The sequence below is a fragment of the Xiphophorus maculatus genome, chromosome 4 (assembly GCF_002775205.1).
Source record: "Xiphophorus maculatus strain JP 163 A chromosome 4, X_maculatus-5.0-male, whole genome shotgun sequence".
In the NCBI taxonomy this organism is placed as follows: Eukaryota; Metazoa; Chordata; class Actinopteri; order Cyprinodontiformes; family Poeciliidae; genus Xiphophorus; species Xiphophorus maculatus.
This window is the reverse complement of record NC_036446.1, coordinates 15,936,353-15,960,512: the sequence shown is the minus strand read 5'-3', so window position 1 is coordinate 15,960,512 and position 24,160 is coordinate 15,936,353. Positions and strand designations below refer to the sequence as shown.

The window sequence follows — 24,160 nt, the reverse complement described above, 5'->3', positions numbered from 1 at the left end:
AGTGACCTTAAAATAATGGCCAAAGACTTTTCTTCTTCTTTTTTTTTTTGTCAAAAGGGATTTCTGCAAAAACATCTCTCCCTATTTATTGACAAAATTTGATTTAGGAAAAAAAAAAGGTTAAGGTTACATTTTTGTATAAAAACATGTTTTATATTATTGGTGGGATGTAATATTCTAATTTGAAATGTCATGTTTACATTAACTGTAAGCAGAAAATAATCATAACAGATGTAAGGATTTTCAAACATTAATCGGTGTGTATTTAATCTATATAATGTTTCACTTAGTGATAAAGTTGCTGAAATAAATTGAGTTGTCAATATTCAATAATATTGTATATTATTATTATTATTATTATTATTATTATTATTATTGCTTGTTCCAAAACATTTGAAGACTTGTTTAAAGTTATATCGGAGTTTTACTATTATTATTATTGATATTATTTTGAAATCTGGCTCCCTCAACCGGAAATTGGGCCTGGCTAGTTGCTGTGACAACAAACATGTCCCTCAGCCTCAGTTACTGTTTTCTCCGTTGCTAGCCCTTTTCTGTGCTGGCGACACCACAGAGAAAGCAGCGGAAACAAATAGCCATGACTATTCCGAGAAAGAGGAAGGACCAGGAGACGAACGCTTTCCCAGAGCAGCGGTCACAATGAGCGGCCTGTTCGGTTCGGTTCCGACGGATAAATCTGAGCTGTAGATGCCCCGAGGGTTGCTGGTCCGAGTTGGACCCGCAGGCTGAGAATGAAGGGACGATGGGGGCGAGCATCTGGCACTTTTCACTCATAAAATACAGCTGGCTTGCTGACAGCGTGTGGTGTGCTGCACCGCTGGGTAAATTATGTTGTTTCGACTAATTATTACAGTATCGGAGAATCAAGGCACAGAAATTAGGAGGAATAAACGTAATGTTACTGGGATAATAAAGTGTGGATTCCCTTTGCAGAAGGTTAAAAGTAACACCGTTCTGAACTGCAAACTGCTTCCACGTGTTTGTGCCAAGTTTTCCTAAAATCCCTAAAATCCATGCAGTGTTTTCCACATGTAGCTCAAAAGAATTATGTACAAGCAAACACATTAAAAGGAAGAACTTGGTTGAAAACATGTAATAAGGATGGAAAAAAGACCGAAAATGTATTATTTTTTTTTTAAACTCTGCCTGCCCTATATGTCAACAGAGGAATGTGTGCGTTAAAATAATACAAAAAGAACAAACTCACCACAAAATACTATCTGTAGTCAGCAAACTAGATTTAACAGAGTTATTGCCAGTAGTTTTATCATCAAGTAGAATAAAACTTTTGCTCTCCATTAATGCAGTTATTCAGTTACAGTATTTTTCATTTTTATTTGTTTTATGTATAGCTTTGGATCAGTGTTGAAACTCTAGGTGGCTCTCAGAAACCACATGAAATCTAAACACCATTGTCGGTTTATGGTCACATTCTGAGTGTGTGCAAATGAAATTGAGCAACAGTTATTAAAAGTTTATGGATGCACATTTGGGGCAAAAAATGTGCCCCAAATTTCAGTCTTGCAGCTGAAATTGAACTCAGAGAAAAAATATTCTATAGGAGTTTTATAATTGTATATTAAAACAACTTCAAATTCTTATTATTTGAGTCGCACTTACTGTTGCTCCAAATGATCCACAAACAAATCCACATACCTGAACTTGTGAATATTTATCACTCGGGCACAAAATTCGGAGCTGGTTCGAAGTCAGACCAACGCAGTAACATCATTCTAGTTAAGAAGTAAAAAAATCAACATGGTGATGCTCATAAACGTTGTAATACGTCTTACATAAACAAACACCACTTTAAATTCGATCAGTTTAGAGTTATGGGCGCTACAATATTTAAGACGTAGTGTTAGTTGTACGTCTCGTAAAATAAACATGCTTCCACCACATCTTTCTACCGTTGATGAGAGCGGCGGCCATTTTGAAACGCGAAGTCCGCCGCCTCACCAGGTGTAACTGGGGCTAGTAGGAGTTACTGCCAGTTCATCAGAGGGAAATCTGACTTAGGATGCCTTTCCAGTTGATTTTTCTCGACTGGAAAGTCGGAATTTCCCAGCTCCGAGTACAACGGGAACACATATTGTAGTGTAGCCTTCTCTCAGTCAGCTGACAGCAGGAGGGAATGGCGGTGGTGCTTTTTGCTGCCACTTTCCGCAACTTTAAACCATCATAGTTTGACATGGTTTTTGTAAGTAATAGAATAAAATAAAATAAAAAACAGCTTCACTCAATTAACAGAACTTACATAAAAAAAAGCAAACCTTTAATTTTGACCTGAGTGTACACACTTTTAATTAAGGTGTACTGTTTGTAATTTTACACCGTTTTAAATATTAAATGCTATGACAGCTGCTCAGTGGTAGAGAACCTCCACCACAAACAGAGTCCATCTTCCTTCTCAGTCATTGCTGATATCTTTCCACATTGGCATTGTGTTAGTATGTATGCTTCAGACCAGCAAACCACCAAAACAGGTGCTTTTATGAAGATGGTCACACTTGTTACTGATCACTTTATCAAAAGTTTTTCCATCAGCAGTGCCTGGCTGCTACTTTCAGTAATATAAAACTGACTTGGATGGATTTGTATGTTTCTTACAAATGGATTTTATTTTTAAATCATTGTGAAATTTGTATTTTTCTACACTTGAGGTTTGATGTCAACTTCAGTAGAATCCTTCAGGCATTTCTCTGGAAAACTAGAGTTTTGCTCCGTTTTCATCTAGGACAATAACATTTTCTACAGTCGGTATTTACTAAAAATTATAAACAGTCTTGGGTTTTTTCCCCAGAAGATTATGTAACATTTGCAGCCCTAAAGTTTTATTTAGCTGGACAGAGCAAAATGTTTCTTTCACAAAAGTTGCAAAATGCTGCAATAATCAGTTTACAGTAAAAATACTCAGATGGATTTTCTATCCCAGTAGCACAGTCAGTTTATAAAAACTGATAAACTTTTCTCCATTTTTGCAAATGAATAGAAATAACTGAAAGGCAACTTCCATTTAAATCTATTTTAAAATGTCTCTGTACAATTAAAAAAAAGAGAATAAACGTGTGTATATCTGATAGCGGAAGTATTTGTAATTAGCTTCAACATGCTTTGCCCATGAGACACGTCACATGGAAGAAAATTGCACGTGACAAGTGAAAATCAAGCCAGTTATAATTAAAAGCAAGTTCAAGTTTATATATATATATATATATAATTTATGTAAAAACTAACCTTTCCAGAATTACCACTTTAGTAAAATATCAATGAAATTATTTGAGATATTTCTACAACTTGCAGACTTCAAATATGGAAATGGGTAAAAAACAAAAAAAAAAACCCAGAAAGGAAGGGTGACGAGAGTCAGAGGAGGAAAATAAATGACAAGGAAACAAGATGAGGGCACAAGGAAAGGAGGAGCAAAGACAAGTAGGACAACAATGAAGAACAGAAGTTGAGAAAAGAATGATGAAGGACATAAGGAGGAAAGGGAAAGCAGGACACAAGAGGAGGGAGGACAAGAGACAAATAGAGGAACTGGAGTCAAATGAAGGGCAGAGAGGAAAGAAGAAAAACAGGGACAAGAATTGAAAGGACAGAAAAAAGGATTTGATGGAGAAAAGAAAGAAAAGGACAAACAAGACTTAAACAGAATAGGGATTAACATGTGGAAATACAATTATTTTTTTTCCTCACTTGTTCTCCTTTATCCAGACCTATAAAGTATTGAGTTATTTTGAGTTTGTATATTTCCAAATGTCTTCAAAACAGGATGCAACTCAAGTCCAGCTAAAACTCAGGCACATTTCTCCACTCATCTGTCGTATAAATAAAGAAAACAAAAACCAGGCTTTCCAATTTAATAAAATATATTTGCAAGCAAAATATGACATTTTTCATTTTGTTGCCCCCCAACCAGCCAATTTTAACAAAATGTGTCAAGTGAATTCTTGCTGCAACTGTACTAACATATCAGCAGAGCCAAACCAGTTACTTTAAAAATATAGATCATTACAACTGCAGAAACTTATCAGTCCCATGACTATTTTTATTGGTTGTACAGTCATACATCTGTTCTCAACTGCCAGTTATTAAAAGGTCATTCAAGCTGCTACTTAGCTTCGCCAATAGTACAAAAAGGAAAACATTAACCTAATGTGGAATGACTACACATGAGAGCAAAACTATTCAGTTTTTTTTGTTTGTTTTTATCTTTGCACTCATCTGTGACAATTTTAGTACATACACATCTTCTACAGGTATTACAGTAGCAGGAAAGGAGCATGAGATAAGCAGTCTATTAAGCTTTTAAAAACTAGAATATGATTTAAGAAAAAAAAAAAAGAAATTGTACTAACCACATAGAAAGGAAAAAAATATTCAAGATATTTCATGGTTTGTAATTTGAAGTGGCCGTAATCAGAGACAGTCGTTTGTTCGTACAATTACATTTTTCAATTTGGGCTTTAAATATTCAGGTTCTATTTACACTCCGTATCAGCCTAAAATGGCAAGAAATGTCCTACAAAAGGTTAAAAAGCTCATCCAGATATTTTTGAAGACAATTAGTATGGATTAACACGCACTCTATTTTTGTAAACCAAATCACCCATAGATAAACTGCAACAAACTACAGCCACCTCAAACTAAAATGTACTAAAATTTGTTTTTGGTTTGATAAATCCTTATTAACATTTTCTCCCCCACTTGTCCCAAGTCTTTATCGACACATTATTAAAAAGTACATTTTTAAATTACAACAGTGATGTTTTCTGTGCATGGTGCAAGGTTTTGTTATCCTAAATGCCAAGAATTAAAATAAAGATTTAACCAAAGGTCTGGGCGTTTTTTACAGATTCCACCTTCACATAAATCATCGGTCCATCATGCTGAGGATCATCTCGGGGGTCAGGTCTCCGTTGGGCGGGGCCTCGCTCATCTGCACCTCCGCTCCTTCTACCTGAGACAGCTCCTCCAACTGAATGGTCGACTTGACGCCTCCAACCACCACCTCCTCCATGGTGCCCTCTTCCTGCTCCGCACCGACCTCCTTCTTCACGATGATGTCATCCACCTCCCCTGTGACCTCATCCTCCACACGGATGATGGCAGCGGCTGCAAAAAAAAAAAAAAAAAAAACTTGGGTCAGAATCTGGTGCTACAGAGTAAAATGTCCGAGTGTGAACATCTTAAAAATGAGACAGAAACTTACGGTCAGGCTTGTTCTTCGGGGGGCGTCCACGTTTCCTCTTCACTGGGGGTTCAACTGGTGCAGGAATTGGGACAACTGGTTCGGCTTGTTCCACTTCGATCTCATCTAGCATTTCATCTTCCTCGTCTTCTACTTCATCCAGTTCTCCTTCTACATAAAAACAGGCCTGTTAAAACCTCCCACAGTTACCCCAGATGGGTACATTTTAATTAGTTAGCTGAAGAGTTAAAAGACCGTTTTATTGAGCTTTAAAAGACAAAAAAATAATAATAAATAATAAAAAAAAATTCTTAAAAAATGTCCACTGCTTACAAACAAAAGTTCCTACATTTCTAAAAAATAATCTTTAAGAGAAAATGCGTACTAAACCTTCTGTTTCGTATACAACTAAATGAGGCTTGTGACAGTTATTTAGAATATTTTGATAATTTAATAAACGTTTAAATAAATGAGTTCTCCAACCACCAGGTCCTGGACTACTAATCAGTCATGTGTAGTAGTTTTGCGGATACTACACATGACAGTGTGTAGTATCAAGCAGTTTTGCTTTGAAAACCAGGCAGTGCTTCAGAAAGTATTAAGATACGGAGTAAAAACAAGTGAGCAGAAAGAGAAGCATGTCGGTTCTCATGGCGGACATGAGAACCAACATGGAGGACAGTGGATGTTGTTGTGTTTATGGTTGAGCTGTGAAATGTGCAGAACACAAAACACATATATAAGCTTAATCTTAAGATTAAAATAAAGTTTTAAGTACCAGTGTTATCGTCATCGTCGTCATCATCGTCCCTTCTGCTCTGCATCTTCCTCTTTCTGCCACGCCGTCCCTTCTTGGGAGACGGGTCTCCGTTTTCATCTCCACCAGCTTCACCCATGCAGTTCTCTGCGTGACGCAGCATTGTGTTCTGTTGAACAGACTAAACTGTAAATCTCTGACAGCCAAAGGACAAACTACAGTGGCTACACTGAAACCTCAGTGCGTTTTACCCTGCGAGTGAAGGTCTTGCTACACTTGCTGCAGACGAAGGCGGTGGGAACAAAGTTTGGATCATGGTAACGCTTGAAGTGCATGTCCAGAAGTTGCTTCTGACGGAAAGTCTTCTCACACTGGCTACAGGCAAATGGCTTCTCCCCTGTGTGTGTACGCTTGTGCATAATCATGTGGCGCTCCTGCAAGACAACACACCCGCATCTTACAATTGGCAGTTTTCATGTAAAGTCATAACTTCATGCAGCAGATGTTTGCATCCCACCTGTCTGCAGCAGTAATCACACTGGTCGCACTTGAAACGTTTCTCGTTCTTGTGAGTCTTCTGGTGTTGGATCAGAGCGTAGCGCTCGTGAAACACAGCGTCGCAGTAACGACATTTCTTCCCCGTCTCGATAAATGAGTGCTGCTTCCGCAAGTGAACACCTACAGAAAAGGCAACCAGGTTATTATTATTAGGGATAATAACCTAAAGTCGCTCACTCTGAAGAGAATCAGTTCCAACAATGTGTCCGATTTTGTTCCCACATCCTGACAGGACTTACCTAGATCACTCTTGCGAGCGATCACCGTATCGCAGTGGGGGCAGTGGAACTTGGCCACGTTTTCTGTGTGTTTCTGCAGAATGTGCATCTTCATGGTGCCGCTCTGTGTGAAACGGGCGTGGCAGATGTAACACTCGTACGGCTTCTCCCCTGAAACACAAAAAGGAAGGAAAAATATTATGATATTCGGTACAAAAACATGCAAACTGGTTAAAAACAACAGGCCAGGTGTGTTTTACCTGAATGTGTCCTCATGTGTCTTTTCAGCTTGTAGGTGTCTCTGCTGGCGTAGCTGCAAAGACTGCACTGGAACGGCCGCTCCCCAGTGTGAGAGCGGATGTGCCGTTTCAACTTGCTCACCTAAGAAAACAAAATTAAAATAATTGCTTCACAGTACAAGTAAATGCATATAAAAACTAAATGCAGCACCCTTGAATAAATCAAAGTACCTCCACACTGGAATAGTCGCACATTGAACACTTGAAGGGTTTCTCATGTGTGTGTTTGTAGCGACGATGACGCACCAACTCTCCACTGGTCACAAACGCCATGTCACAATCTGTGCATTTGTGTGGCCGGGTGCCTAAAATGTAAGAAAATGGGAATAAACTTCTCTGCATTAGTTTCAAACACTTGTATATTTATGCATGTAGTCAACAGTCAATATGCCATTTGCTGTTTAATCCAGCTTTAACAAAAGCACTTGAATTACCGCTTCAGTAATTATGAATACTAGATGTGGTACCTGATGTTAAAGTACAATTATTTTTAATATCTTTGCCTCATTTTACCTGTGTGTGTGTTCAGGTGGTTCCTCAGCAGCGTGACTGTTCTGAAGGCTCTGCCACACAGGTGACATTTGTGCGGCCGCTCGTCAGTGTGGCTCTTCATGTGTCTATCCAGATTAGAACGTCTTGGACAGGTGTAGCTACAGAGCTCACACTGGAAAGTTTTCTTCACACCTAAGGACAGACGGAAAAAAAAGAAAAGTAAAGCTACAATATTGACAAAATTTAAGTAGGAAACCAACACACTGTGTAAGTGCTTAAAGTGAAAATGGACCTTTTTTCTTGATCTTGGTGGGCTTTGGAGGCTTCATATTGCCCACAACCTTCTCAGCATTGACCTCTGACAGGAGCCCCTCCTGCTGTTCTTCCTCAAAGTCGTACACAGAAACATCCATGTCCCGATCTCCTTCTGCATACCGAAGTCGGCTCTTTTTGCCCTTTTTCCCTTTGCGGATAGCAGCGATGGGCTGGTAATCTGGATCCTTTGACCATTCTGGGTCTTCTTGCTGAGGGACAGCAGCTTCAGGTTCAACCACTTCGTCATCTTCCTCTTCCTCCTCCTGTGTTGCTTGGAGCTCATCGTGGGCTGCTTGGAGCTCTTCCTGCTCTACAGTCTCCACCTCACCATTCGCTCCCACTTTTACAACCTAAACAAGCCATTAAAGATTCAGTGTATAGCATCAAAGCTGTTGAATAATAATCTCAACACCATGGATTTAAAAGAAGAAGGGAATCATTTCTCACCTGGAAGCCCTCAGGCAAAGGAAGGGTGTGGCAGATAACAGGTTCTGCATCCTTGTTAGCTCCTGATGCCTCAACAAAAGTGGCCTGGAGCCCCTCTACAGTTGTTGTTGTGACCGGGACTTGCACCAGCTGAAGCTGACCGAGACCTAATGCGGCACCGGCCTGCTCCTCCATATTCACCACCTGCAGAAAACAGCTCAGAGCTACAATTAAACAACTCACATCATCCAGTTACGTCCGGTTACTTGCAACCCAATTTAGTGACCTGTACACACCTGAAGTGTGATGATCTGACCCTCGTCTCCCCCGGTAACCGTCACCGTGCCGCCTCCCTCCAACACTTCTGTTTTCATCTGCAGCAGAGTGGGATCCAGTGCGTCCATCACCATCATGTTCATGTCACCGGCCACTTCTCCCTGCGCTGCTTGTATCAGAGCTTCTCCGCCCTCCGGTAGGACCTTTCCGTCAGCGCCCAGGGCAGCGGCCTGAGCCGACTCCATGGAAACAACCTCGCCCTCCATGGCAATGGGCTAACCAACGCTCTGGAAAGAAAGAGTTGGAATGGTTAGGAATGAGGAAACTAACCACTATCCAGTAGAGGTGCTGTTCAAGTCTCCCCTTTGCCGATTCAAATCCCAATGTCATAAATATATAATTTCTCTGAGGGATGCACCGATATGAAAAATTTGGCAGATACAGATATTTGATATTAATATTGCTGTTATGGCCAATAACCGATATTTACCAATATTATAAATATTTCTCTACCTTTTTGAGACCTGTGGGGGGGGCGAGCAGGAAAAGACAGCAATAAGATGAAAACTATTGGTTGTTAATGTTGGCACAGTTTTATTTCGAGGGCCGATACCGATGTTGGTGTCGATGTACCTCGCATCCCTAATTTCTCTCCCTCCCACTTTTGACTTCATCTTAACCTAAGGTGTACTTACTGTATCTGTGTTTTCATTAATCATAATCTAGACAGGCCTCATTCAGGTGTCTGAAATTAATTGCATGCCGTACGATGTAGGGCAGTAATTAAGTTAAGCAGACATCAGGGTATCCAATAATAGCAGCAATGTTGCTTTGAATAACAATTAAAAATTGGTGCATATAGGATGCCAGCCATGCAAAGACATATTTACATGCTTAATATTTGTGCATGAGGTGGGAACGTCAGCAGTTGCAGAGCAGACCTGAGTTTAGCGTCCAATTCGACTGAAACTAAAAGAGTTATTATAGGCATAAACCAGTTAGCACTTCCAAGTACCACAAATATTTAAAATCAATTTGTGAGCTTGTCACTTGAGTGCTTAAAAATAAGGTGGAGAAAAATATGTTTGCACATTTATTAATAACGGATAAAAATAGCAAGTGCATCTGCTTGAAACAAAAATGTGCTGAACTCAAAGGAGTCATCATTTCCAGCTTAAAAAAAAAATAATAAAAAATTCAGGCACAGCAAAGTTTGTGGGCTACAGCTGCACCTGCCAGACCTCAACCAGCTCATCTGTAATCTAATAAAGATTTAAAATCATCTCAATTGACAGAGTGATAATTTTTGAAGGTAAATCAAGAATATGTTTCTGTGTTACAGTGAACCATTTCTAACAAAAAAACATTTAAATGTGATGAGCTGATTCTATATTCTTAATATTTAGAAACAAGAAGGTTAAACAATTAAAAACAAAGAATATAACCTAGGATTGGGCATGAAGCATAGGCATTTATACTGAAAACTATAACATTCATCAACTTTTCCAAGTGTTTATTCTACAAGGAAAAAAAATATTGAACACAACGCAACACAATTTATTAACAGTAAACTATTGCAAGCAGGTACAGAAGTAGGCGATTTGGAATAAGTTTCACTAGCCTTGCAAAAGTTACCACAAGATGTGAATTTAAATTTTAAGTCTATATCGCCCTACATCTACATGACACAACCCTAGATAAATTACCACAAGGCTTTCTGCCCTTTGCTCAGGCTGAAACACTCAAAAGGACTTTCAACAAATCAATGTTGAAACATAATAAACTCCCCCAAACCAGAAAAGAAAACAAATAAAAACATCTTCACATTCGCTGTTTTGTTGTTTTACCAGCTCGGAATAAACAAAATAATACTTATTAGTGCAAATCAACTACTCATAAATTTATAATTTAAAAAGTATTTTACTTTTACGTGGTGCGCTCTTTCCCGCTGTAGTAGTTTCAGCAGCACAATTGGTTGGGTGTTACTAACACGTCTTAAAAATATAAAATAAATAAAATAATCGAAGTAGTCTAACTTGGAGCGCGCAAAACCAACAATAATGGAGGTCACGCTGGAGTGCAGGTTAATTAAACTGAGTTATAGTGAATAAAATTACAGTAATTCAGATTAAAATGTGTTCACAAAGAAACCGCGAACCCGACGGTTTAACTGAAAAAAAAAAACGGCCATCGACAGAGTCAGTTCACGTCTTCCTGCGGTGATAATGAGACACTGATGGGGTTTGACTGTTTGCCAATCACAATCAGTCGATCAGCCAATCCCCCCAAACGCTCATCTATCCGGTTTTTGTTTTTTTTTAAAAAAAACACAAGTTGTCCATCTTCCGTTTGCCTTCATTTGAGCAGAAATAATTTAGAAGTTGGGTTTTGAGACAAGAACTTGGCTAAGCTTCGCTGTGTTGAAGTGGGGAAGCGCGACAACGTCTGAAAACAGGAAACAAAGGGCACGATAAGATGGACGTCAGGCCTGAAAAGACTTAAATCAGAAATACCGAGAAATGCATCCATCCCCACGTAAATACACAATTATCTCGTCTGGGAGCCTCAAACATACTTGACAGATTCACCTAGTGGGGGTTTATAGAGGCATTTAGTGTATTTTGGATAACGATAGAGGGAGACAAACACCCCCCGCCAGCCGCCTGGACGGTAAGCCCTACCGTGACACCTAGAGGCCGTCGACGGCTCCTACAAAAACCTCTCCTTGTTTGGAGGCAAAATGATACTTTTACTTACTACTGGCTGGTTCTTTTCCCCGTTGTAGTCACTTCGAAGCTCAGTGCCGATGATTGCTCCTCTCAATCCTGCAGCAGACGGTGGTGTGTGCTCTGCGCCGAGCTCTTAATTTTCTCCCGCTTTGGAGGAGTAGGCCTAACACAAAATGGCGGCCCATTAGCAGCAGCGCGCATGCGCGCTCACAGCGGCCCGAGGGAGTAGAGGGGCGTGGCCCCGCCGCAGCTGTGTGTTATGGGCGCCAGATTTGAAATGAGGCGTGGGCGTGGCGACACGACTATTATAATCAATAGAAGCTGGAGGGGGGGAAACGAAAAGCGCTCTAACATGTGCAGATCAGTTCTGGTGTAAATAAACTTACCCCAGACAAGTACTCAAAGCTTAGTCAAAAATAGTGATTCGGATTAGAGTAGTGCATAAAGTTAACCACAAGAGGGCGGTGTGAGGTTTGTTAGAAATGGGATTCATTTGAAACATATGGAACCACACAAGTGACAAAAGGTAAAACAAAAGTGTTTTAGGAAACTGTTTTCTGTGCACTGCAGTATGTAAACAGGTTTATGCAGGGGTTGCCCATCTTGACTATGTTTTCCTTGGGAAAGAGGTTTTTAATGTCAGTTTGATGTTACGTTTCCTTTAATTTCCAGCACATGTTGCTCTGTGTTTTTAGTGCAAGCATAGATAGATGGGATTAGCACGACATGGGATGTGAATTAAGGCTATACGGTGCATTATGTAGGAAAAAAACAGGATTCATTCCTTAACTTCAGTTCTAATCACACTTGTTTGTTGTTTATCTGGATGTTTGGTTAGGGGGTTTTCTGGATAAGTTTCTTAGTTATTTATTTTTTAAAAAATGTAAAAATAATAAAACTCAACGAGGTAGCAAAATTCCAGTGGTTACTTGTACTCTATTGGTGGTCAACCTATTTTTATATGTGAAGCTGATTTGATCCACCAATCTTTATATCTCAGTAAAGGTCTAAAATATCAATCACTGTCCTCAGTTCTCCTGTGAGAAAGGTTTGACTGTGATTCTCACCACATCATGTCTGCATGTTTGCAGTCAATGATGGCTACCCCACTGTTGCTTACTCAGCAACTTTCTTACTATATTTAACAACTTTTCAGACAGAAAAAATTGGTACAGGCTAAACTTGGAATCAACAGGCCAGGCTTTTTAAAAGATTGGTAATCGGCAATTGGTCAGAAAGCTGGAGATAAAAATTAACAAATGAGAATTTAGAAAGTATAATTATTTTTTCATATTTTATAAACAGCTTCGGGACATGTGTGCACTTCAAATAGGAGAGTTTTATTTGAATTCACTCTGCTTCACTGAACTCAAATAACAATATATCACTTTTTGTTTAAGCAAATTATGTCCATCAGCAAATCTTAGACTTCCATTTACCAAACTGATATCGTGGATTTCATGCATGTTTATACGCATATTGCCACATGGGACTTGCAGTTCTCTCTAAAACTATTTGCAAGGGAAAGGTGAAGGTCTGTGCTCTGTAATATCAGTCACATTTAGAACAGAAAGAGAAACACAGGCTATGCAGTCTGTACCAAAGTGACCTAAAAATAAAATGATACTCATGAAACATCCTTTGTTCAAGGTTTTAAGATTCGTTCTACTTTTTGTAAGCCATCAGAAATATCAGAAGGAAAATAAGTAAAAAATGAAACTAATTTATGCAGGATGGTCTTTTTAACTGTGCACATCCTGAAGAACAATTTTACTCCATCACAGTTTTCAGGCATAGTCTCACAACTATATTTTCCGACTATTGGGCAGCCCTAGTAAGCAGTTTACTAAAAATGTGTGGTGACTGTAAACATGTTGCTACAAGAAAAAATCAGATTAACAAATAAATCAGTCCCTGGTCAGCTTTTAATACAAAGTTGTGAAATAAATTGCTTTTAATAAATTCTCACTGTAGTCATCAAGTTGAAGCTCATAGATAGAGATTCTAATGATAAATTGATTTAGTATCTATATGATTTGGACTTATCATTTTTTAGATCTTATTCATTTATTTTTATGGGGTTGTGTTTTTGATACATTTTGATTTACCGATTTATTTACTGTTTGAGTTATTATTTAAATTAAATTCTCAAAGTCAAACAGACGTACAGGCAGTGCTGTGTTTCCTTGAAAACAAATTTCCCTAAAACACATTTCTTTAAGTAAATGTACAAGGTTACATTTAAAAATGTTCATTCCTCTTTCTACTCCTGAGAATATTTAGTCAGCAGGAGTTCTTCCTGCTCATTAGTTGAAAGTACAGTCTCATCTGGTCTTTTTATTAGATTCAATCTTTGGGGATTACAAGTACAGACAGGCTCTAATTAACATTAAACGCATTTAAGCTTCAGAAAACAATGACCCAAACTTGCCTCCAGGTTACAATAACCAATGGTGCAGGTTTATTGTACCTGCAGCTTGGCGCTGAAATAGGTGACGGCATATTACTGCATGTGGAAAATGTCTCATGTGGGATTCATTAAATGAAAACAAGTTATTTCTGGGCTGAAAAGGGAATTTAAGCTGAAAAGAAACAGTCCCCGTGACGTTCTCCTCATTTGTGTAAATAGTCGCAGAAGCAAATAGCAAAGAAATGCGATCCACATATAGAAACAATCCAGATGAATATCCTGAATGTCTAAATATCTCTCCTAGTTTGAATATCAAATGTTCAGCAGTCATGCAAGCAACAAAATTCCCCTGAAGCCCAGAATGCAAGCCGCCAGATAAATAGGCACTGGGATTAAAATATGTAGAAACTGGTGCTTGTGGGCGTGTGTCGTGTTTTATGGCTCCTGAACAAGTTGTGCAACTCGCTGTTTTACACCTCACAGCCCATTTAACGCAGGTTCCTTCAGTGATAAAGGACCCAAGAAATGCCAGGTCAGCCTGTCAATTACTGCTTCAAAGGATCTTTTGCGCATATAAAATAAATTATTAATTCGTTACATAAGCAATAGCAGAACATGCAGTCCATTCAGAGGTTTCCTGCTTAAAGTGATGGTTAGGGTGCAGATGCACAGTGCAAGGGATGCATTGATTAAGCAGGTGTCAGAGTGGCGACTTTTCTGTGTGTGTCAGAGCCTCTCCTTGTCTTATCACCATCTTTTCCTCCTGGTTTTTCCTCTCGCAGAGGGAAGGAGGGGGGGCGGTGGCAGAGAAAGGCGAGGTTCTGTTGTCAGATCTGTCAGTCGAGCCAGCCTGGTCCCTCCCACCACTGTGGAGGCATTACATACTGCTGGTGCTCTTAGCAACCGTGCCTCAGCAACAGAGCCGCGGCAGCAGCGTGCCGTGTCTCCCCAATGGAGCTGCCATTGGGCGGACCAGCTCTCAGGCACTACACCCAGAGCAGACCGAGACCCCACCGGCAAAAACTGAACTACCGTCCCAGCAGACCGCAGGTAATGTGTGTGAGAATCAGATGGGTTTGGGATAAAATGGTTGGTGTGTGTGAGAGAGAGAGGGGAGAAAAATGGAAGGGAGGGAGAGGATGGAAGAGGGTATAGAGGGGAGAGGCAGGGGGAAGGGAAGGGTGGAGAAGATGCCTGGTCCCTGCTTGAATTAGGCAGTCCCTTTGTACCGGTCACTTGCTCTTTGAAAAGCCCACTCTCTTTTCTCTGTGTGCATATGAGATGGTGATGAGGGCGAGTGGGAATTTGGTCTCAGCGTCTTCCCTGGCTCTTCCTGCAAAAAAGGAAACCATACAAAAAAAGGCTTTAGGCATTTTTAACCTGTAAATTTTTCTAAATGCTGAGTGAGTGCATCTATTCCCCATTGAGCTGGTCATGTTGTCACAGAGCCTCAGCAGCTTGTAGACATGCAGTCACTCCCATGGAGACAAAATTCACCCAATCCCCCTGGCAGAAGATCACGTAACGGTGACTTCTGCTAAATTCGTGTTCTGCAGCCAACCTCTTGACTTTCATCTCCACTTGTGGGCGCAGATGTTGACATGATCAGCGTAATGCAACTCTGCATAGCTGCAATTTTGATATCACGTTACCTTTATTGGCAAAATGAATTATGCCGCGCTCGTTCTGGATGCAAAACCTGGCGATGCTCGATCGCTGTACGTTACTGAGCAACTGGCTCCCAGGAGGCCTGGTTCCATCTGAAATGGATGAGAAAATCAAACCAAAAAAAAAATAATAAACGTGCATTGAGGCAGGAGGAACAGCTCTGCCAGAGTGTGTGGGTTTTCAGAGGTGATTGTTATGTAATGTAAAGTTATATGTGATACAGTTTGTGATTGCTGGGATCTGCTTATTTCTACGTGTGGTAATTAGGAGACGATAATTGAGACTGAAAATGAAGTTCTTGAGCACATGGGGCGAGTGGATGAAGGCGTGGAGGAGTTCTTTACAAAGAAAGTACTTCCCACTGATACGCTGTGAGTATCGCTCAGTAGCTAAATGATCCAGTGTGAATAAAAGCAGCGAGAGTTGACATGTAAGGTTCTTTGTGTAGGACCAAGCAGGATGAGGAAACTATCACACAGCAAGAAGTGGTTCCTGCCAGCGCCGTTGCTCCCTGTCCTCCACCGACAAAAACTCTCAGGAGGAAACTGGGAGATTTCTTCACCCTCAAGAGGAAGCGAGGTCTGAAGTCAGAGCCGAGCCAGGAGGGTCGCCCCAAAAAAGCCTCCATCGCCGATTTCATCCGGCCTCTTAGGGAGGTCGCCAGGTCAGAGAAAGACAAGGAGAAGGAGCGGGTGAAGGAGCAAGAGAAGGAGAATGAAAAGGAGAAAGCGAAAGCTCATCCCAGTGCTGTTACTGGAGAGGCAGCTGTACAGGAGACGGAGGTTACCGGTGACGCGCCGCTGAGGGGCGAGGCAGCGCCTCCCCGCCGAGCTCTCAGAGAGGGGAAATCCCAGTCTCTCATCCTGCTGTCTGGATCAGCAGCAGCAGGAGCTACCAATGCCAGAAACACCGCAAAGGTGAACATCACTGCAGTTCAACTCTTCTACTATCGTAGTAAAACCATCTGAATGTCACTCATGTTCTGCTGTTTTCAGAAACAGTTTGAAGGCCAGCACAGCTTTGAGCAGAAACTCCATCTTATGCTTCAGCGCATTGGGGTTTCCAAGCCTCCACCGGGAGACGCACAGGTGTGTAAATGCGCATGCCTCAATTATCTGGCATATAGGGAGGAATTATGAGTATTCGAGTTACATTTTTTGTTATTATTTTAGAATCAAGAAGGAGAAATGAAAAAGGCTGAATCTGAAGGTATGTATCATCATTTATGGCATTTTTTAAATTCTTTCCTCCTGACTGTTAATAAAGCTGAAATGATCTTTAAGTCAATTATGCCAAAAGTATATTTTTAATACACGGACAGTATTGTAAAAACATTCATATTTCACAGATTTTTTCAGTTTTGCTTTTTTTTTTTGTCAAACTTAAATGTTTCAGATCATCAAACACATTTTAATATCAACCAAAGATAACCACACCCAGGCCTGATTACTGCACGACCCACAGAGTCGAGAAATCACTTCAAAAGAACCTGCCTGACAACACGAAGTAGGCTAAGAGAGCTCAAAACACAACACACTAGTCCAAAATAATTCACAGAAATTCAAGAACAGATGAAAACCAAATCATGAGGCTGGTGAGCACATCGAGGACTCATCCAGAAAAGAATACATCACGGCATCAGAGCACTGCAGGCCTTACCTGCTTCACGTAAAGTCAGTGTTCCTGATTCAACAATCAGAAAGAGACTGGGAACAATCGTATCCATGGGAGAGCTGCAATGCCGTATAAAAAACATCTTCAAGACATAAAGACATGTTGGAAACATGAACTGATGAGACAAAAGGGAAACATTTTGGAAACTAGCACTGCAATTTAAATAAATGAACATAGTGAAGGCAATATGATGGATATTCTCCCAAAAGAATATCCTGAAGGTGAATCTCCAACCATCAGTTTCTGACATTAAACTTAAGCACACTTGGATCCCTGCAGTTTGGTTAAATTTAAACAACTCCAAGAGGAAAAGTGGGACAAAAAGACTGTCAAAGACTCTAACAGTTGTAGCAAACACTTGATCACACTTGTAGCTGCCAGGAATGGCACAGCCATTAGGGTTGAGAGTATTTTCTCTTTTTTTTTTACATTGGGGCATGTCGGTTAGTGATCTGAAACATTCAAGTGTAACAATACAGAGGAAAATAACAGAGGAAATCTGCAAGGCAGCAATTGTTGTCTTACAGAATTCTGAGATGTTTGTAATTAAGTTTGTAGTTTTCTCAAAAAGCTGTTACTGAATTGTATCCGTATCTTCTGGCCTCTCATGGAAGGCCTAATTCAAGATGGCTACATGCACCTTAGAAGAAGATAAGTCCTTGATTTGAAACGGTTTTAGCAAAAATAACCTTAAAAACTGAACTGAACATTTTAAAAAATAAGCCTTTATGACAAAAAATTGCTTAATCATAAAAGAATGATAGAAAAAAGGTAGTGAAAAGACTTGTATTAACTGGACTGCTCCAGTTGGTGTGAGCTGGCTCCCAAGGGGATTTGTACTGGCCCTTTGCGCCGCCCCCTCCTCCCTAACATATGCAACTCCTCATATTAGCAGAGTATTAGGATGTGGGACAATGGGCGTTGCAGGCATGGGTGGGGCACTATGCAGCACTTTGCTCCCATATCCCAATTTTAATGCACTTTAGACATAAACACTACACTTCATATTACAGGGGCATATTTGGATCAAGACCCTCTTACATGCTTTAGGTGGGGTGATGCTTGAATTGAAACTTGATCAAACCCAGAAAGTGGACTGCCACTGGGTGACCTATGGTTTCTGGGGATGTGTCTGGCTGCCAATGGGTGGTGGGACTGTGTGGGGTTCTGGTGGGTGTCCATCCCTCTAGACCTCCAGGAGGATAACCCACCAGGTGGAGGAGTAATAAGCCCTCTCCACCTGGTCCTTCTGAGTCCCAGCTCTTCTAGAGGGCTGGGTGATGGGTGGCAGGCCTTCAACCATTCTTACCACACACCACTGTTCACCTCAAGGTGACAAACTAGTTCATACACCTATGCAACACAAATGCTACTATTTACACACACCAACACTCATCCATCAATCTGCTATCTGGTGTGGTGCCTATCTCCAGCAGTCAATGGGTGAGAGACAGGGTACACTCTGGACATGTCACCAGGGCAACACAGAGACAGACAGGACAAGCAACCATGCATGCACAGACCCACACCTAAGGAGAATTTAGACAGACTAATTAGCCTAACAGTCATGTTTGTGGACTGCGGGAGGAAGCTAGAGAAAATCCACACATCTTGCTGCAAGGCAACAGCGCTATCAACTGCACCACTCTACATCGACACACATATAATCCAAATGGTTGAAGGTCATACAAACACGAGTTATTATTACATCAACATAGCCTGCCTGCTTTGATGCTGGATGCATTCTGGCTTTCATAAAGTCAATCATGCAATTAGGATACCATCTTCAGATATACTTTTTGTAGAGCAAATCTGTCCTGGCACGTCAGCAGCCATCTTATCTAAATGGCCGTGGTCTCAAACTTCAGTCCTTAAGGGCCAGTGTCCTGCAACCTTTAGATGCCTCTCTGCTTCAACATATCTGGCTCAAATATTAGCCCATTAGCAGAGCTCTGTAGGGCTTGACTGTATGGTAGAGAGGCAGGCTACGCTTTTAGTTCAAGTGTGTAGGACAAGAGACACATCCAAAAGTTGCAGGACTCTGGCCCTCGAGGAATGTAGTTTGAGACCACTGCTATATGGGATACCCACTCAACACCATGGTCTTGGGGAGTGGGATGATGGACCTTGCAAGCCTAACCATTATCTCCAACACCCTAATTGCAACCCCCATTTTAATCCACTTGAGACATTTTACAGTAGCTCAGACATAGATGCAAACACTAGGGAGGAGCATTGCATGGACCCCTGTCTATCTTGCCTTTGTGCCTTTGCCAGTTCAGCAGAGAATGGTGGTGCAGGATTGGCCTTATGGGCTCTGGCGTTGTCACAGGGGAGTGTACAACTGGGTTGAAGTGTTGGGTGATCTCTGTCGATTGTATGGCTATTGTGGGGTCTTCAGCAGCCAAAGCCACCTTACCCTTGGTTCTCCATGGCTCAAAGTGTTTTGGGTTTGGATTTCTACTATTCTAGATGGTAAATCACATCCTCCAGGTCAGAAATGAACACACACACCTACTCTACCTGCACACACTCACACACAAATGGTCGAAGGTCATACAAACAAGGGTTCCTATTTCATCAATGTGCTTTGCTTATTTTGATGCTATGCAATTTTTGCTTCAGTAAAATCAATGATGCAATTAGAATCCATCCTCCGATATCTTTTCATAGAGCAACATTTCCCTGCCACATGTAGGAAAACAGCTTCTCTTTATATAGTTTATCTAAAATGCTGAGAATGAAATTGTGGGGGAAAATGACTACTTTAGGTTTTCAGGTATATTTTGTGGGTAATTACATGGGTTATTTTTTTATTGTGGATTTCTGTGTCCTTCTGGTTGGGAAAAATGTGTCAAGCACATGATCATGAAATGGCTAATGCACTTGTTATGATACAGAAATAAAACATAAATCTGAAATAGCGTATGTCATGACTATCTTTTCTAGTATAACGCTTAAAGAGTTAAGGAATCAAAATCTACCTGCTTCAGTCTGAAATGTGGTGCTTAATTTGTCCTTTAAAATGACATAAAAGTCTTTGCACTTCAGGTACCATCATTGATAATAAACCTGAGCCACCCTCTACTTTCTCAAAACCTCGGACTATGTCTGCATCTTCAGGTAAACCATAATTAGTCATTTTCAGCCTCTTTCCCAACCTGCTACGATCAGCTAGGTGATTTTCTCCTTCCTTTTTCTCTCCAGACACCCGGCATCAAATTCGGGCGAGTCTGTCGGCACACGAGGCAGCTGGGAAGCCTGCTCTGCTTCCAAAGCCAGTAATCAAACCAGCTCTGCCTCCTGCAACATCAGGCCGCAATACGCCAGAGAACGAGCTAGCACAGATTCAGGAAGCAGAGACAAACACGCCCACTAAGCCCAGTCTGGCCGCTGCTCCGTCTGCTCCTGCTACCACCTCTTCTTCAGTACCGACAATCTCTAATTCAGTCCCTGACTCAGCCAGTGTCACAGTTTCCTCCTCAAGTACTGACACAGAGATATGCACTGACTTAGTGGACTCTGCTGCAGTAACTACAACACCTACCAGCATTATAGCCAGTGACAGAAAAGCCTCAGTCCCTAAATCTAGTTCTCCTGTCACTGAAGCACCCACCTCCACAATTACTAGCATCTCTACCCCATTTGAGCCCCCTGGCACAGCCGCAATTACACCCACCACCTCAGAGTCCACAACCCAAAGTCCTTCAGTCACTTCCACCTCAAAAACAGAAACTACTTCTTCCATCCCCACCCTGGAAACTGGTTCAGCTCCCTGCCAGCAGAGCCCAGTTTCTAAAGCAGCAACAAATCTACCAACTGAGGCAACTTCCCTGGAGCCAAATGGTGCTCTCTCAGCTGCTGGAGGTGATGTTTCTGTCAGCACTGCAGCTTCTTCCTCCACCAGCGTGTCAGATTCAGGCCTACATACTCCATCCAGTACCTCTGTAGCTACCTGTCATCCTCCTAATTCTGGTGCAGTTACAACCGCAGATACACACGGTGTCCCCGTTACTTCAACCTCCCCTGTGACCCCTGTGACCCCTGCTCCCCTCCCTCCCACAGCCGATGAAACCCTCAGCCCACCATCCACCGACCACATGGACTCTGCCTCCTCTCCTGCCACCGTCCAGTCAGACGCTCTCATTTCTGCTCCCTCCACTTCTTCCAGTGACACGAACCCTACAGACACCGCCTCCACTGCTACCAGTTTAAACCGCGCAGACACCACTTCCACCAGCAGCTCAGCGGGCGCTGCTGCAATTAGCTCCCCGCACATAACTGGGTCAGATCCAGTCTTCACGATTCCCCCTGACGTAGAGTTAAGTGCCACTCCTTGCCGCTTCAGCAGTCCAGCACCCCCTGATGGTGAGCCACACCAGGATAAAGATTTACAGACGCTGCATGAGGAAAGGGGGGAAGGAGAAGAACCAGGAAAACCCACAACAGACACCGGTAAGATTTTATTTTAGTAAATGTGTAATTCAGTGCCTTGCAGATGTATTCCCACTCGGTTGTTTTCAGATTACCTTTAATAACTTCAGTTTATTTTACTGAGAGATTATGTGAAACGTAGTGGATAATTTAAATGCTGAAGGAAAGGATCACATGGTTTTTACTTTTATTTTTTCCAAAAGAAATCTGAAAAGTTTGATCTGCATTTGTATTCAACCTCCTTTGAATAAACACAATCCAAATCTCTTAATTAACTTTCAAAATCACTTCAGTTCATTTAAATTCACCAGATTTAAATAGTGTCAATTCAAAACAAAAGGGATCTTAAAAGAGCTCTATGATGCAAAATTCACATTTTGCACGTTTTTGTTTACATTTGAGTCTTACTCTAAAAATAGCCCAAGCACTTACAAAACAAAACACCAAGACATTTTTGGCAATAAGTAAATGTTTAGTTCAAACACCACCTGATTGTTAAGTCGCAATCAATCACCTAGCATCCCAAGCTGAGCTCCAGCACGTTTGGTCAGCTGGTTTTACTGCAGTATGCGCTGCTTTAATGGCTGCTGGAAAATACAAGTGTTTTGTTGTTGACTTACCATTCAAAAATCACTCGCTTCATTCTTGTTGGTTGTTCAGGAAGCTCTACTTATGCTTTTCAACGATGTATCTTGTATAATTGTGCATCTGTTTGCATCCATTTTTACGTGTGAATGTAAACATTGAGTTTGAGGGCGTGGCCAGCAGCAGTTTATTAGGATGTAAAGTGACAGGAGGCCCTAAAATAGCTCATTCTGAAAGAAGCTTGGAATAGGCAGACAGAAATATAAGAAAGATTTTTGTACAAGAAATGTGATGAACATGTTTTGCAAGCATAATATGTAATTTATACATTTTTATAAAATCTATTTCTTTCCAGTTATACAGTCATCTTATTAGTAAATGGAGACCACCCACCTTGAATTAACTCTAAGTACAAATGTAGTTCTATGAAGGCCTCAGAGGTTTATAGATCATTATGAAGACCAGAGACCAGCAATATGCAAACGTGTGGACAACTTCAAGGGGCATAAATACTTTTGTCAGAACCGTTCATATGGTTCCACGTAATGTACATACTATAGGTAGTTGTTTGTCTAATTGAATGTTTTTGTCTTTTAGTAGTGGTTGAGCCTTCTGAGGAGGTCAAACAGACCAAATCAGGCGATCTTGATGAGAAGGAGGAAGATGTTCACGGTGAGAAGAAGAGCGAAAGTGACAGTGACAACCCACTGGTTGACAATGGTGATGTAACAAGAAAAGAAGTGCAGGAAGAAAGTGTGAGAGCTGAGGAGAATGCCCTCTCTGAACCCGACCCGGGTGCAGAGGGTGAGAGGAGCAGAGACGACACAGTCAATGAGGCTCAAGAGCGAGAGGAAACAATGTCAGCAGGTGATAAGTGAAAAATAACAAAGCCGCTGAACACGGGACCAACAACTGTGACAGACAGGAGAGTCCTCAGTAAAGGCTACGAGGGTAAGGAAGGCTGGGGAGAGATTATCAATGGCACTTCTGACAGGGACCACCACATTACTGCAGCACACCACTAAGAGTGGGCCACTGGACCAAAGAACTGAGATCCTCTTGGTGTGATGTAATCAACAAATCCAGCAGTGTCTTTGTCCTTTTTTTAACTTCTGTTGAGATTTTGCATTGCACGTATGATTATGTACTATAAGAAAACTATTGTGGTAAAATACATGATGTTTACAAAAGATGAAAAAGAAACATAGCTATGACTATTAAATGGATTATTCAGTTCACTGAGTCATTCCTTAAGCTTTCTTAAAATTGTTTTTGTACATGAAGTTAGTAATATTTCCCTGAAACATCAGCCGTCCATTATTGTACCTTGGACAGGTCACTTAATCGCAATTTAGATGAACCAGTTAGCTACAGCAGTCAAACCCTCCCAGGCCAGAATTGAAACCCAGGACCACTCAATAAATTAGTTTATTTTATTTAAATTATTTAATTGGTTTAATTTATCTTGTCAGATTGTTAATTTCAGCAGGGAGAAAGTAAGTAAACGTTCTCAGGAGAAGATTTTGGGATAAAAAATTAGCTACACTGCTAAAACACAAAATCTTGCCATGTATTTTTGGTGTAGTTCCTTAGTATTGATGGAAAAGTAATAGTACCACAGGCAGATGTTTTTCACCTACAACAGGACATTTTTCCCACATGACTAGTGAAATAATCTGTCAGTGCAATGGTAATTTTTCATAAACATTAATGAATTATTGACTTAAAGCAAACTCATATATGTTGCTATAAAGTTGCTTGTAATTTAAGTTGCTTTATTTCAAGTGTATTACGATATTTGCCCTAGAAACTAAACCAAACATATTTGGTAAGTCTTTGTGTTTTTCCAGTGTACCAATCATTTTCTGTTATGATTGCTTTATTTCCAGGTGAATTAAGAGTCTTGTTTAGTTTTCCAAATGTGTCAGAAAGCAAAAGGTTCAAATAATCAGTGATTATATCTCATTACTAACTCTGTTACTAACAGGCTGAGGGTTACTCAGAGACTTTCTTTATCTTTTTGTTCAATCATAATTATTCACTATTTTTCTATTATAAAAAAATACCTTTCAACAATTTAATAAACACACTGAAATGTCCTACA

General features: G+C 40.8%; 2 protein-coding genes across 3 annotated transcripts; one reads left to right on the top strand and one right to left on the bottom strand.

The window, feature by feature from the left end:
- Positions 1–3,880: 3,880 nt before the first annotated feature.
- Positions 3,881–11,472, bottom strand: ctcf (CCCTC-binding factor). Its single transcript, XM_005807704.3, has 13 exons — positions 11,314–11,472; positions 8,577–8,843; positions 8,302–8,484; positions 7,832–8,204; positions 7,561–7,731; positions 7,219–7,352; positions 7,009–7,129; positions 6,770–6,919; positions 6,490–6,650; positions 6,224–6,406; positions 5,994–6,141; positions 5,237–5,386; positions 3,881–5,139 (listed from the first exon to the last, which is right to left on the bottom strand). The coding sequence occupies exons 2-13, from the start codon at positions 8,820–8,822 to the stop codon at positions 4,898–4,900; spliced, it is 2,262 nt and encodes a 753-aa protein (XP_005807761.1). The 5' UTR covers positions 8,823–8,843; positions 11,314–11,472; the 3' UTR covers positions 3,881–4,897.
- Positions 11,473–14,464: 2,992 nt separating this feature from the next.
- LOC102223922 (mucin-5AC) lies at positions 14,465–23,294 on the top strand. Of its 2 annotated transcripts, none has more exons than XM_023332940.1 (8): positions 14,465–14,745; positions 15,631–15,734; positions 15,812–16,280; positions 16,359–16,451; positions 16,536–16,572; positions 20,089–20,160; positions 20,245–21,492; positions 22,657–23,294. In XM_023332940.1, exons 1-8 carry the CDS (start codon positions 14,647–14,649, stop codon positions 22,932–22,934), a joined length of 2,400 nt encoding a protein of 799 aa, XP_023188708.1. In that variant the 5' UTR covers positions 14,465–14,646; the 3' UTR covers positions 22,935–23,294. The 2 variants fall into 2 exon arrangements, with proteins under 2 accessions (XP_023188708.1, XP_005807760.1); XM_005807703.2 differs by having other exon boundaries at positions 14,470–14,745; positions 22,654–23,294.
- The last annotated feature ends 866 nt before the right edge of the window (positions 23,295–24,160 follow it).